The 15,454-nt window shown below is 30.3% G+C and overlaps 2 protein-coding genes across 5 annotated transcripts; one reads left to right on the top strand and one right to left on the bottom strand.

Moving 5' to 3' along the window:
• Nucleotides 1-3,616: 3,616 nt before the first annotated feature.
• LOC114176761 (protein BASIC PENTACYSTEINE4-like) lies at nucleotides 3,617-7,775 on the bottom strand. Of its 4 annotated transcripts, none has more exons than XM_028061905.1 (3): nucleotides 7,670-7,775; nucleotides 4,973-5,135; nucleotides 3,617-4,879 (listed from the first exon to the last, which is right to left on the bottom strand). In XM_028061905.1, exons 2-3 carry the CDS (start codon nucleotides 5,039-5,041, stop codon nucleotides 4,010-4,012), a joined length of 939 nt encoding a protein of 312 aa, XP_027917706.1. In that variant the 5' UTR covers nucleotides 5,042-5,135; nucleotides 7,670-7,775; the 3' UTR covers nucleotides 3,617-4,009. The 4 variants fall into 4 exon arrangements, with proteins under 4 accessions (XP_027917706.1, XP_027917709.1, XP_027917708.1 ...); XM_028061908.1 differs by having other exon boundaries at nucleotides 4,973-5,121; nucleotides 7,670-7,761; XM_028061907.1 differs by lacking the exon at nucleotides 7,670-7,775 and adding an exon at nucleotides 7,598-7,648.
• Nucleotides 7,776-12,824: 5,049 nt separating this feature from the next.
• On the top strand, nucleotides 12,825-14,198 carry LOC114178162. Its single transcript, XM_028063909.1, has one exon. It carries the CDS (start codon nucleotides 13,044-13,046, stop codon nucleotides 13,968-13,970), a length of 927 nt encoding a protein of 308 aa, XP_027919710.1. The 5' UTR covers nucleotides 12,825-13,043; the 3' UTR covers nucleotides 13,971-14,198.
• The last annotated feature ends 1,256 nt before the right edge of the window (nucleotides 14,199-15,454 follow it).

Below are 15,454 nucleotides of genomic sequence, written 5' to 3'. Positions count from 1 at the left end.
CAAATATTAATGTAAATTTTTTTTAACGTAATTGAATTACAAATATATTAATGTTTTTAATTTCGCAACAAAGTTGAAAACATTAAAAACCTATTAAACAAAAAAAAATCAATAAACATTGATCATTTAAGATTGATTTTACGTTAAAGATGGTGAATGTCAAAAGGAACAAATTGAATGCAAGTTGCATAATGAAGATGTAAACTATGGTAGTACCTGCAGACGGTTCTCCACATGAAGAACACAGCAACCACATTGACACCATGCATGATGGTCCCTTATGAGTTTTTGACTTTCTCAACATATTCTTCTATCTTTGTCTCAATCTTTGGACAAAAAAGTTATGGGCACCGAGAAGAAGTCTTATGGATATGATACCAAGTAATAATAACACATTTGATTGATAACAAGGAATAAATAATAATGCAAAAAACATTTTCATACTTTTTGTCACATGGTCACTAACATTGAGCTATAAATAGTGGATCTGTGATTGCTTTCTAACACATAAGAAGAAAAATTGAGATCAGGGAAGAGGTCTTGCATGTAGACAAGAGTCATGTCTAATAGCCAAGGATGACTTGCCTAGTTTTTCCATTCAAAGGGACTTTTTATTATTTTTCATAATAAGATATTTTGAGATCCTTGTTTGGTAAATTGGCAAGTTTCCATGGCTATTTGTTTCTCTCTTGTCTTACCTGTTAGACCTTATTCACTATTATCATGAAAGCCACTACATTTGCTTCTCATTGCATCAACTCTCAATGGTATGTATCAATCTTCACTTGTTCTTCCTTCATTGAAGTTTTTCATTAAATCGTTCTTCACATTTTGTTTCACTAATGTATTCTTTTCCATTGGTTAAAGTTTATTGGAAATAACAAATTTAGAAATCTTATTTTTTATTTAATCATTCTCTTTTTATCTTGTAGTTTGTAATAAACTTTCAAGTGTTTTTACATTATGTTAGTAACACTAATGTGTCAAATCATGTCAAACAACTCAAATGCTAATATGAAATATATGACATGTCAAAAAAATTAACATAATTAAGTTATAAGAACTATATACATATATATATATATATATATATATATATATATATATTTATTTATTTATTTATTTTTAATGTTTAAGAACTAAAATATATCAAAATTTTAAACAAGAATCATTTCTAATTTCACGTGAAAGTTGAGAGATTAAAAATATATTTAACTCAAAATTTGAAATATTTTTACATTATGTTAATAAATAATAAAATCAACTAACTAATTACATGGAATCATAAAAAAAGTATGGTGACATTATATATTTTATTGAATGTGTCTTTCACTTTTTATATATGTGAATATATATTATTTTTCTATTATTCAAGGTTGATAATATATATGTTTATATGGATGATCGTAGTGATATGATAATTAAGTTTAATAAGAATTTGTAAAATGTATTTTTATATCATTTCTAAACTTTAGATATAATTAATACTTAAGTCAATTTCATAAAATGAGATTGTAAAAAGAGAATGATCTCCTATTTATATACATTATTTGGGAAGTGGGATTTTATAAAAAAGAGGGTTTTAATTATCTTTTATTTTCAATATGGAAATAAAGTTATATAAGTAATTGTTTTAAATTTCACAATGATGTGAAGGAAATAAAGTTATATATATATATATGTATGTTTTTATATATGGTTTTCATGGTTAATATTAGTTGTTTGGTTTAGTTTTTAATGTTTTGAAAGAAAGAAATCTTTATTTCATTAAATTGAAATTGAATTGTGGTTGGAAAATACTTTTGGACTTCTGATCTAACTCAAATCACTCGATAGTTTTAATTGTTAGGAGTAAAGTTAAATTTGTTGACATTAAAATTCTTGATCTTAAGGCAAGGATTAACTTGGAACGAAATAGGGAAGTCAATGATATTTAATTGAATGAAATCATGTATATATTCAAGGAGCATGTGGCATAATTGGTAAATATATGAAATTCAATGCAACTATCTTTCTCGTTGTTATTTAATATTTGTGTTGCGTTTTCATTTTCTATTTTAACGCAATTTTTTCCTTATTAGTGATATCATATTGAATTTTTGTATAAATGTATTTAATTTATATAGAAGTTTGTTAATCATGGTTATTTTTTCAACCAACATAACAAATGTTATTTTTCCTTTATAAGTTAGAATTATTTCGTAAATGATATTACTCAAGGTTGCTTATGTTAACATCAGTAATGTTTCTCAAATATATCAAATACCATTTTTTTTTTGTTGACCTCAATTAGGTAATTTATGTCAATTATAATTTACTTTTGGATAGTTGATCGTTGTTATTTTTTTTATGGATATCAAAATCATTTTATGGTCAATGTAAGGATTTTTTTTCAACTGGCATCACCAATAACACTACATGAAATCAATCGAAAAAGAAAATTTGTTGACAATTAATTTTTTCTACAACATGATAAAAAAAGTTTAATCAATATCAACTAATACTTTAAAATTATTAAATATTATTTAATTTTAAAATAATATTATTTTAATAACTAAAATATTTCATTTCAATAAAAAAATTAAAATTTAATAAATTTAAATTGTTTTATTCAAACAAGATGTTTAAAAAATAAGTCAATTTGAAATGATAATTGAATTATTTTAACTTCGTTAAAATTGTGAAATTTTTGTTGAGACAATCAGTAAAGGTTTCTAAAAAACACTGTAATTCCGATTACAGAGCAAGTAATGAAGAACTTGTCTTTATTTTCTTATCAGATCATATGAACTACATTTTGAATTCAAGACGTCCTCTAATAGACACAAGCACCATAAATTTATTTTGTAGAAAACAAAAGCAAATGAGTTCAATTCCTAGTTGAATTAAACAAACCTCAATACATAAGCGTTTGGAAAGAAATTTCAACTTTAAAGATACTTCCCCAGTACTACAAAAAAGCAATTTCATCTTTAAGAATACCCTTCCCCAGTACCACACAAACAAAAACAAGACGACGTGTTTGTGACATTTCTCCACAAGGATTGCTGTAATTTTTTTGACCAAACTTGAATTAATGCAATCACAACTCACCTTAGACTAAAGATCACAAGGATTGCTGTAATTTTTTTACCAAACTTTAATTAATGCAATCACAACTCACCTTAAACTAAAGATCGTGAATGATCAGTATGGACAAATGGTCGAAACTGTCATGTTAGGCTAAAGATCATAGATGGTCGGTCTAAACAAATGGTCGAAACAAGATGTTTTTAGTCAATTGTTAAAACAAGTCATTCTGAAACTCATTCTGAAACGAAAGTCAGGATGGATCAATCCTAATAGAGGTCAAGAAAAGATGATCCATAATGAAGGTCGTCGTGATGGACAAGCTCGAGAGGACGTTTGATACCAAGTTTTAGTTGTTATATTGATTTAAAAAAAAAAAAAGTCTATGAGCTCAGACCCATAGAGCTTTAATGAGCATTTTGGCCCTGAGCTTTTTTGGCTTCGATCCATATGGACAAAGGCCACGAGCCAAATTAACAGCTCTACCACAAGCAGTTAAACAGTCTCATCACAATTCCTCTTGCAGAAATTTTATCTTGAAGGAAAGTGAGAAATTTAACCATTGAATTACGTAGATGACGAATGATAAAAGGATAAAAAAAGAGATGGAGAAAGTTTCGTACACAGTATTCATAGTAGACATTAAAAGCAGAAATCATGGTGGGAACCAAAAGGGTCTACCTCCAGTCACTTACAAAGTCACATGTATACATGATACTTTACAGGTATCTCATTTATAATAAGGATCAATGTTTAGTCCAGCCAAATCAGTAACTAAGTATGGGATCCTTCTACTGAAAATTCATTATGTTCCCAAAATTCAAGCATACCAGTCAAGGCATGATTTCAACTAGAGGTCAGTTGTTGCAAGAGGTTTAAAATGAAACCATTGCAAGAGGTTCAAAATGAAACCTACCCAATACTGATGAATTTCAGGAGGTTACTTGATAGTGATATAGCGATTGGTTCCATGTCTGGCCCAATATTCCTTAAGATCTAGTGGTATAGATAAATCATGGCCTTCTAACACCAACCTGCTGAGAAGTCTGGTAAAAACACTTCCACTCATCTTTCGTCCTCCAATGCGAGCATGACGTTTGTTTGGAAGCTGTGGTAACGGATGCATAGACAATGTTGTGGTACAACAAGATGACTGCCATCCACCATTGCCCCATTTGTAGCACTGTCGTGGTATGCCGGTACATGTGCAAACTGGAACTGGCATGGTAGTTTCATCAAATGTAACCAAATTCAGGCCAATATCTTGCCTATGCCATTCAGATCGGATTTTTGTACCTTCAAAAGAAGCCTTCCTGTTTAAGTCCTCACCCATTTTCTTTACTTTGTAGGGTGGGTTTGATGTCTTAGAACCAGTGACCTTGTTCTCCTTTGTTCTCTTTGTTTGATGAGATTTGACAACTTCAGAAGGTATAACTTTAATCGGGGAGGCATCATTTGTTTTGTACACAGTTTCAGACATGATAGACAGATGGTTTGAAGAATGATGCATTCGTTTTGATCCACATTGGATTCCACTGCCAAATGGGAAGTTGACAGAACTGTTCCGACTCTGAAGGGCTGCAAGGGCATTATCCCGTTCCAAAATGGCATTATCTCTTTGAACAAGTGCTTCATCCCTCTGTCGAATGGCTGCATCTCGAGCAGCCAAGGCTTCATTCTTTTCAGATATTGCAGCCTCCAGTTCAAGCTCTAGAATAGCAGCCTGCCTTTCAGCCATAATGGACCTAATCTTCTTATTCATAACCAGTGCATTTGGCTCTTTCACTTGATGCTGGGAATCAGTATTCCACTGCAAATGCAAAATCCAATCCAATTAATGAATAAAATGACCAGTAGTGCAAAGCTGAAAAAGAAAGATCACAAATTCATGTATTCTATTTACCATGGAATGTGGTCCTCTGTAGTATTCAATTTTATGTCTGTCATTTTCATTCTGACGGCCATCCTCCATTTTTCATCCAGAGGATTTTGCAACAGATGTGGTAGTTGAAGTCAAGAAATCATGGGATTTAATTAATCAACAATCTCCAGCTGAAAGGAAAATCCTGTTAACAATGAAAAAAGAAAAAGTGTTGCATTAAGTCAATAAGCAAAGAAAATAGACATAACGTTCCCAAACATTGTTCTAAATTCTAATACAATCTGAAAAGAATTTAGCAAACTTAAATGGCTGCTAAATACTTCTTTATTTCATCTTGCATACTACACACAGAAGTAGATACAAGGAAACCATTTATTGAACAAAAACTTAGGCGTTAAATGGAGATTCCACTAGTCTCCAACAAGAACTGCACTCAACCTTTCCTATTTCCATTTTTTTAACTATAGATTTATATGGTGGAATTTAAGTAAACAGTGAAAAACTTAATTTCTGTTGCTTGTAGGTCAAATTCATTTAACCAAAACATGACAATTTTTTACATACCACACACAGCAATGCACATTATAAAGCATATATAATGCAACGTTGAGAAATAGACATTAATAAAAGAAAAAGAAAACAGTGATTAACTAGATATAAAACTCTTCATTTAAATGTTTGGCATTTATAAGGACCAACGGAGCTTGAACAGAAATAACTTGGTCAAATCCATACCTCAACACAATTCTTTATTCTAGCACAAGTAAAAAGACCATGCCCAAACATTTAGAACTTTCAGACTTTAAAACTTCCAATAGACTCATGTGTTATGCACTTAAAAACATTATAATATAAACACGAATTCCAGTAAGAAAGTTACTGATAACAATTAAAAGTAGCCAGAAGGAGCACCCTTATTGCATACAGGTAGGTGTCCATTTTTTCTTATCACTAAAGTTTCACTATGCTCGACAAACTGAATTGTATTTTAGTTGTTATTGTAGTTTGGGAACATGTTGGACACAGATTGGAAAAATGAGAGTTTTCAGTTTGACAACATTCATTTATGATAACATTTTTAGAACTTCACATAACCTCAAACTGCATAATGAGACAAACAAATATTTATAAAGCACTCAGCAAGTATCACTGCTTTATGATAGGAGTGAAGTAAAGCCAAATGCAGAGACAACTTATAAGTTGCTTGACAAAAGAAAGCCAAAAGCATATTAGCATAACCTAATTGTTTCACAATCTTGTAATGGAAAAATTGTCATTTTCTCACTGCAAATGCAGAAACAAACAGGTCATAAAATGGCAAACCTTACATCAAGCTACAGTTGTAATAAAGCTAATGCACGGCCTTATCCACCAAACTTAAGTGATCATATCCGAAACACATATGTCTCAATTTCTCATATGTCTCAATTACTCGCAGAATATGCAGGTTAATAATTGATATTATAGGCACCTTAGAAACACCATCTTACATGGTTTATAATTATCCGAAGAACATGAATATTACTTTAGTCTTTGACCAATAAGGTACGATCTCCAACTGTAAAAGGATAAATAACATGCCACAAATACTTAACAGGGACATCACTAAAGATTAATTCCTAAAAAACTTACCAAGTAATAGTTGTTTCACTGTCATTGACAAATCCCTCCCAATATTTCGTTAGCATGAATTACATTCAAAGGAAGTAAACAGAGTCCCAATCATTGGGCGTGGCCAAATCGTAGCTAATTGTCTATTTTATGTTATCAAAAGTATAGATAGTTATAGGGAGACAGAGCAAATACTACATAGATCTGAATTATGAAATATTGTTTGAGCGTCATATGGCAAAGAAGGGGCTTTTATAGTTTAATAGCTCATAAAAAATACTTAATTCAAGAGCAAGATCCCTGGGACAGTGCCCAAAGAAAGAGAGGGAGAAAGAGATAAGCAACCAATAAAGTATAAAAGCAGAAGAAACAATCAAAAGAGATTATTCGATCCAGATTACTATAGTTATCTAAGTGTAAACATAGCAGTCCAACTTATGAAGAACAAAAATGACAGATGCAAGTCATAACTCATTGCTGAGATCATAAACAGCAAACTGGATATTAAAATGCTAACAAAAAGAAAACAAATGAGTGGCATTCACCAGTCTACACTTTCCACAAAAGTATAAAAGAAAAGCACATTAAGTAACCTTTTTCTGTTTCCTTTTCACAAGAATGTGATCACATCATGGTGCTAAAACCTCAAGTCAATCTCTAAAACCCTCTTCCATTTGACCAGCATACTGTTCACAACACTCAATCCACAAACACATTGCAAAAAGAAACAAAACAGAAAACATTTTATTCCCAATCTCCCGATTCAAGAACCAGTAAATAGGGAGCTACAAGCAGACATGCAATACAAATACAAAGATCGAAAGCTGGTGAGGAGGGGAAATTAAGTGAAAATCATCAAAATTGAAGTGTGAAATGAATCCCGCAGTGAATTTGAGAATGCAAAAAAAAAAAGGAAAAAAAATCGGCATTGAAAAGAGTGAAAAGTTTGAGTAAATGGTTAAGGAGATTACAGAGCTTTAGACAGTAATTAGGAAGGAAGAGACAGTAAAATGTGAAATGAGAGAGAAAACCTACAAGTAGTGGAAACCGATTGAAGGAAAAGGGAGAGAAATCAGAGAGAGAGAGAGAAGAAGAAGAAGAAGATACCTGCAAGGCTGCAATGACACTGTTGTTGTTGGACACTTCTCTGCACACAGCGTTGCGTCGTTTCACTCCTCCCTTTCTTCACCTTTCATCTCATGTTTTCCTCTCATCATCAATTTCATCCCAAAATACAAACTTACTTTTTTTTTTTTCTTTTTATATTATAATAGTTTTTTATATTATAATAGTTTTAAACTAGTATTATTGTGTGTTCTTATATATATTATATTAAAAGATATTTAATTTTTTATTATTTTATATATTAACATGGATATTAATTCTAATTTTAATATATTTTTTATATAAATTTTGTTTAATTGTAATAGATTGGTTAAAAACCTAGGAGTTTGAAGTTATTACTTAGAAAGGAAGAAAATGGGATGTGAAAAAAAAAAGTAGAATGAGAAGTATAAGAAGATCAATTTGATGAAGGAAAAAACACAATAAAAGAAAAAAAAAACAGTTTCATGAATTAAGACCTGTATTTGAAAGTAAATTGTGTGTGCTACACAAAACAATGATATTAATATATTGTTATAGATTTATATATAATAATATAGGATCATGATAAAGAATATCGTAGAGTATTTAGTTAAAAGAAGTATTAAACATCTATATTTTCTTTTCTTTTAAAGTTTTAAATATATACCTGAAAAGGAGTTAAACAAAAAAAAAAATGAAAACATCTTTCTAACATGAATTCTAAAATACTCACGCGAAATTGAAATATCTTGTTTTTTCAAGATATTTTCTTTAAAGAAACATTAATTCAAAACACAGTTGGACGTTAAATACAAATATCTCTCAATAACAATTACATTTTGGTCTATCAAATTAGAAAGACTAATTTTATAAACAAGGAAAAAATATTCTCACAAAACTTATTTTAATATAATTTGATTTTACTGTACCTACTGAAGATGTGATACTACACATGAAGTTTTTGTTTATATAGATGTTTAGTCATTAATTAAATATGAACTTTAAGAATAGCTTACCAATTTTCTATTAAGTGAATTTACTTAATGTAACACATTATTTGGTTATATCTTGAATAACTTACCAATTTTTTAGTTTTTTTAGTAGATATTATCTTGATAAATATTAAATGTGTATTGAAAAAAAAAATATTTATTATTGGTCATGTTACCCCTATTCTCAAGTAGTTATTCTTTTGGAGTTTCATATTTTGAAATAAGTTTCTAAAAAGACGGTGGAATATGCAAAGAAAGTTATAACTATGGTTATTAAAAGGGTTGTTTTGCTTTTAAAAAAACATAACCAAATTAATTCCATATGCATTGTTACCAATAGAAAGGTTTATTTGTTTAGAAAAATAAGGTTTAATCGGTCTTGGTGCTCCTATTTATTTTGTAAGATTATAGATCTTCTATTTTTTATTTATTTTTAATTAAGTTCTTATTTATTAAAAAATATTCAATTTGATTATTTATGTTAGATTGTCGTTAGTATGTGCATGTTATGTGTCATTTCATAATATTTTAATTAGTTTTTTAATTATATTAATTTAAAAATAATAATAATTATCACGTATCATATCATAGTTGTATCCATTTTTGTGTTATGTGTTATAGTGAGTGTCATGTGTCGACATTATTATCAGATGATAATGTTTTGTATTCAATTTAGTTAGTATCTGTAATTAAAATTTTGACTCAATTGAATCATAATTTTATTTTTAATTTAAATTAAATAAATATCTATTTTAAAAATGTAAATGTAAAATGACACTTGTAATTTTTAAATTTTAATATTTTTAATATGATAAGTGTCACTTTAAATTTACCTATTTAATATTTAAAACAAAAATTAAGTTTAAAATAGAAATATTTTAGGTGGAATGATGTGATCTTATAAATTATAAAAATTTATTTGAACATGTTTATATAAGTTATAAGTAAGACTTACAAATTTTACAATTTTGTAAAAAATAATTACTTACAAAGGAATTACATTCCAATTAAGATTCTTAGAAAAAATAACAGAAAAAAGTTTTTTCTTACAAATTTTCTTAATAAATTTGCAAGAAAAATCTCATCTAATATGAGAACTTTTAATAGTGAGATTCGACTAGAAACATCTAGATTAAATTAGTTTAAAACAATGGTTAAATGTATTATAAAGTTGGTTAAATTATCATATAACCTTCAACATCAGTTAGAATTGAGTAACAATGTTTATAATCCTTTAAATTTCATACTTCTTCAATGTCTTATTGGTTATTGAGAAATTTTGTACAGAGACTTTATTAACCCGTGCATACAAAACACATGGGTTAAATTAATTTTAAAAAGTGGTTAAATAGGTTATGAGTTAGTTAGATGATCATATAATCTTGGACAATTACTTGGATTACAATAACTATGTTTATAAAGATTTCAATTCCATACTTCCTAAATGGTAACCAATGATTGAGAGTTTTTGAAATAAGACTTTGAACCTCGATAACAATGTCTATTAATATTTCAATTACATACTTATTGAATTTTTATCGGTCATTAAAAGTTTTTGGAGTAAGACTTTATTAGTCTATGCATAGATTTTGTCATAAACACATGGGTTAAATTAGTTAAAAAAAGTAGTTAAATATGTTATAAAGTTGGTTAAATTATCATATAACCTTGGATATCCATTTCGAATTAAATAATAATGTTTGTAATTCCTTGAATTCCATACTTCTTTAGTGGTAACAAGTTTATGAGAGTTTTTGGGGCAAAACTTTGAACAACCACTTGAACTTTAATAAAAATGTTTTCAAACCTTTAAAGTCCAAATTTCTTGAATGTTTATTCGTCATTTAGAGATTTTGGAACATGACTTTATGAGTCCATACATACATTCAACCCGAAACACCTAGGATAAATTAGTTAAAAGAAAAGTGGTTAAATACATTATGGAGTTGGTTAAATGATAATATAATCTAGACAACCACTTGGACTTGAATAACAATGTTCATAAAGCTTTGAATTATATACTTCTTGAATAGTAAGTAGCCATTGAGAATTTTTGGATCAAGACATTATTAATCCATACACATGTTGTGCTAGAAACATGTGGGTAAAATTAGATAAAAATAAAAGTGGCTAAATAAGTTATAAAGTTGGTTAAATGGTCATATAACATTAAAAGTTTTGGAAACAACACTTTATTAATACAAGGATATGCTTGGGTAGAAAATATGTTCAATAAAAAGTAGGTAAAGAAGTAGTTTAATACATATCAAACTTGGTTAAAGGAATATTAACCCTTCCACATGCTTTGAGATCAATTATAATTTTTATTTATAAAAGTGACTATTTTAGTAACTAATAAGTTTTTATTTTGTAAATTGATATATAAATTGGTCACTATAATGATTAACAATTTTTGATATCTAAAATCGATTGTCAATGAGACATTTTATTGTAACAAATTCTTGGGTTCATAAACTTTAAGTATGTTTTTGGATGTTTAATATTCATCTCTGAGTATCGGGTCAGACCCCGAATGACTGGGACGATAGAAGAATATTATTATTTGGTGTTCTTACAAAGTCAAGTATCACCCTTTAGTTCCTTAGTTCTTTCTATTCTTCTCGATCCTTTTAGAATCTTCAGTGTTGTCGATCTTCTTCAGTATTGTCAATCTTCTCGGAGTGTACTTACACAAGGTACTTTGAGAATCAAGTCAGTTATCAATATTAGTAATATTGTAATAAATGTTGGTCAAAAGATCTTAACTACTTTACTTAAAATCTTTATTTTTAGGGCTCCTAGTGAAGTTTTATCTTTTTGCAAACTTAATTATGGTCCAATCACCCAGTAATCTTTATTATGGAGGCAAATTGAAATTATTACTTTAATCATGATGTTTTATTGACTCGTCGACTTCAATCATTGATTCTTATTGATACACTTGGATAAGTGAGCACCCAAGTATATATGAATATTGTAATGTGTTTGGTTCCAACAACTCGTAATTCTTGATACTGATTACTTACAAGTAATTAGTCATACAATGCTAGGAAAACAAAACTATAAATTATATGATATATTTTTATTATATATTTTATATAACTATAATTTGTAATTAACATATGTATATGTAGGGAATGATAGTTTATGATTAATGCTAATATTTTCATTTTTGTTTTTCAAAATTAAAATAAGCAATCTCATCTTTTAAGTAAATAATTTTTTTTTTTTAAATTCCAAGTGTTTACACAGTGGAGTGATGAAGATAATGTTTTCCCCTCTCTCTTATGTTTTTTCTTTTGTAACTAGAACTTATTTTTAAACTTTGATGCATATTATACGATGAACCTGCCTGTTTATCCGAACAAGGTTAATAATTTATGGCCAAATATACATATGACTATTACTCAACATATATCTTATAAATTTTTCATAGTTTTTCGGGAAAAACTAAAGAAGAGTTTTAAACTTTAAAAATTCTTTGAGACTTATTATATACATTACATGCGCACTCAATGAATATCTTTTACCATTTATTTTACTAATTTTTATCAACGATTTTGTGCAATTATTTTATACCATAAGTATTTATGACATATTATTGTAAGTTTAGGATAATATTTTCTCTACTACTTATTAATTTCTTACAATGGAGTTGTTATTATTGTGTTAATATTTTTATTTCATATTTGTTTAACAAGTATAATAATAATTGACTAGAATTTTTATTACACTAATTAAAAAAAAAAAGTAGTTGTTCCGAAAGAAATTGATTTTTACACAGACATATATATTGAAAAAAATTTATACGTATCAAAATCCTTTATACAATCATTAATATTAATATAATTTTTTATTATCATAATGTTTCTAGAAATTTCTTCCTAAAATAAAGTAACAGATTCATTTAGAGTTGTCATCTCCCACTCAATGAAAAACAATATAAATTAAAAATCAATTTAACTTCATTCTATCTTAATCATTTTCATAAAATGAAATTAAAAACATTCAATTACCCTAGAGAATAAATATACTTGTCATACTATTTCGTTACAAGATTATTCTAATTTTAGAAGTTGAATATCATTTTATTAAATATTAAACAAAAGATAATTTTGATATAGGTTAAAAAAATGATTTAAAACAAGTTATTTCCTGATTTAAATAAGGAATAAATGGAAGTACCCCTAAGTGGTGTGGTCGAAAACGTGGTGGTTCTGTCGAAAATATGGTATGCATCATTAGCATCTTTTAGTTAAGACTACTGCAAATCAAACATATCCTTTCATTCGAAAAAGGGTTACAATTAGCACCTTCTTCAACTCTGTTATTCTGGTTCGCTCTTATTTCCCAATTCAAACCCTATCCCTAATTCTGCATTTCCACACACTTTTCTTATCGGAATGGCCGAGATTCAGCCGCCGGAGGGTCAAATAAACGGTGCCGGAGGAACCCTAATTCTTCACTCCTTGGAGCCCGCCATCGGATCCAAACGACAGCGCCGCCCAAGCGTCCGATTGGGCGACATCGGTGGCGACCAGCCCTATGATTCCACACGCCGCAACACAAAGCCTTGGAAACTCGCCTTCGATAACCATCATCACCACCACCACCGCAACAAGGACAAGGACCCAGGTAAACCTTCCAAGACTCGTCCTTTAACGAACCTGAGTGAGTTTAACGAAACCCTAGAAGTCTCGAACGAGCGCGAAGCCGGGAACGTGGACTCTGTTGCAATTGGCAGCTGGAAGGTGAAGGAGTCCAAGAAGAGGGGCTCTGTGGCTACCAAAAGGGTCAGATCGAATTGGGTTTCGCGAATCGAGGACGGTGGCGGGGATAATGGCGGCGGAGAAGGGGAGGGAGAGAAGTATAATAACGGGGACGAAGATGGCGAGGACGATGATGGGTATCGGGAATTTGAGGTTGAGAATTCGGAGAGCCCTATGAAGGAGCAAAGCCCTATTCATAGCATGGAGAATTTGGCAGTTGATGGGCATAGGAGGGTTTTTAAGAGTAGGGAAAGGGAGCAACAACATGATGGGGTTGAGCTATCTGCACCTTCTGATAATGATGTTAGGGATTGGAAGTGCGGGGATAGGAATAATGAGAATGGTGGTGGAAGGGTTAGGGGTGGTGAAGATGGTGTTAGGGTTTGGCTTAATGGACTGGGGTTAGGCAGATATGCTCCCGTGTTTGAAGTGCATGAGGTGGATGATGAGGTTTTGCCCATGCTGACTCTAGAGGATCTCAAAGATATGGGGATTAGTGCTGTTGGGTCCAGGAGAAAAATGTACACGGCCATTCAGAAGCTCGGTAAGGGCTTCTCCTGAGCTGAACTTGTTTTTGGTGCTGCCCTGCCTGCCGGATGTAGATTCTCAGCCGTAGTGAATTCAGATACTTGTGTCTGAACTGAACTGAGTTTTAGTATGTTCTTCCATGACGCTTTTTTTTAGGGTTGGAAATGTTAGGACCTCACTTGTTTGAGAAACAAACATCCTTCTTGAAATCCAGTGCAAGTATATATAACTCTGCGAATTTTGTTGGAGCTATTCATTGAATTTTTTTTTCTTTTTTTATCTGAAGCATTCTAGATTTTTAGTTGTTGTATTTCATTGATGACTTGGATCGGTGACGTGAAGGGACAACTTATGTCGTATAATGCAATTGGAAAGTTTTTTCCGTGAAAGAAAAGGGGCATGCTTTTTAATTTTCTCATTCTGTCCATGGGAATGCCAACTATGCCATCATATCTACAAATACGCGTTCTAAAATGTTGTGTGGGTAATGTAATCTGTTTTTTAGGAGTTACAATGCTTAGAGAATCAATAACTTTCAGGTACTATTCTCCAGGTAAATTAATTACATCATTTTAGCACATGTATTTTGTAGGTGTGATCGCAGGTACGTTCTTATTTGATTATCGTGGTCTTTATTCATATTCATTTATTCAGAATTTCGTTGTTGCTTGCAGTTAGTTCTATTGAAAACATCTGTTTTACTTATGTTCAACGTCTAGTAACAGGATGCATTCAAGCTTGCAATGGTGTAAATTCTGTTTGTGCTGGCTACATCTGTTTCTCTTGCACAATGGTTTTGTATATTTTAATCAAGATGTTAATTAGCTGAGCTGGTGCTTAGTTACCCCCTTATTGTTGTTGCATCTAAAACTTATTGTCTTGAGTGGATGTGCTATAGTTATGAGAACACTTGCAATTATATATTTTTACATAGCAGGAGTGATTTTGGTGGTGGCCCGTAATGGTGTTTGGTAGAAATGATATAAAGTATTTAATGCTTCAACTGAATTCTGTCTTGTTTATCCAGTGACAAATTTGGTTGCGTAGTGGATCATGAATGACTTACTATTTTTTTATGCTCCCTGAAATATGCGTGCATTTCTACTGTGTTTTCTGGTATATCTATCTCTGGATTAACATATTTTAAAATCATTTTATCATGATGGATCAATTTTATAAAAGCTGAATGAAGTAGGAGAAGAAAGCCCTATTGAGAGGATGAATGCTTTCGAATGAACTAGCATGTATGCTTTGTACTTGATTATATTAAGAATAAATTAAGCATAGCCTAGACTGAACATACCTTAAGGTACTTATGCGAAAATGTGTGGGATCCTGCTGATGGGACCTGAGTATTTTGATTGTTTGTCTTGCAAGGATTTAACTGATTTATAGAGGTAACAATTGGGACGTTGAAGAATATGCTTAAGATTGCATTAATGCAGTGAAAACGCATATGAAGAGCAGGTAAATTACGCGGTAATCATGGTGATACTCCTAGTAATAGTGAGAGTATT

The sequence above is a fragment of the Vigna unguiculata genome, chromosome 3, assembly GCF_004118075.2.
Source record: "Vigna unguiculata cultivar IT97K-499-35 chromosome 3, ASM411807v1, whole genome shotgun sequence".
NCBI lineage: Eukaryota > Viridiplantae > Streptophyta > Magnoliopsida > Fabales > Fabaceae > Vigna > Vigna unguiculata.
This window is presented reverse-complemented; position numbering and strand designations above follow the sequence as displayed.

Bases quoted from the DNA above. Each gene is read 5' to 3' on its own strand.
- LOC114176761 (XM_028061905.1), bottom strand. From the start codon at position 5,041: ATGGAGGATGGCCGTCAGAATGAAAATGACAGACATAAAATTGAATAC. The intron at 4,880-4,972 runs GTAAATAGAATA...TTGCATTTGCAG, and splicing joins ACAGAGGACCACATTCCATG to TGGAATACTGATTCCCAGCA.
- LOC114178162 (XM_028063909.1), top strand. From the start codon at position 13,044: ATGGCCGAGATTCAGCCGCCGGAGGGTCAAATAAACGGTGCCGGAGGA.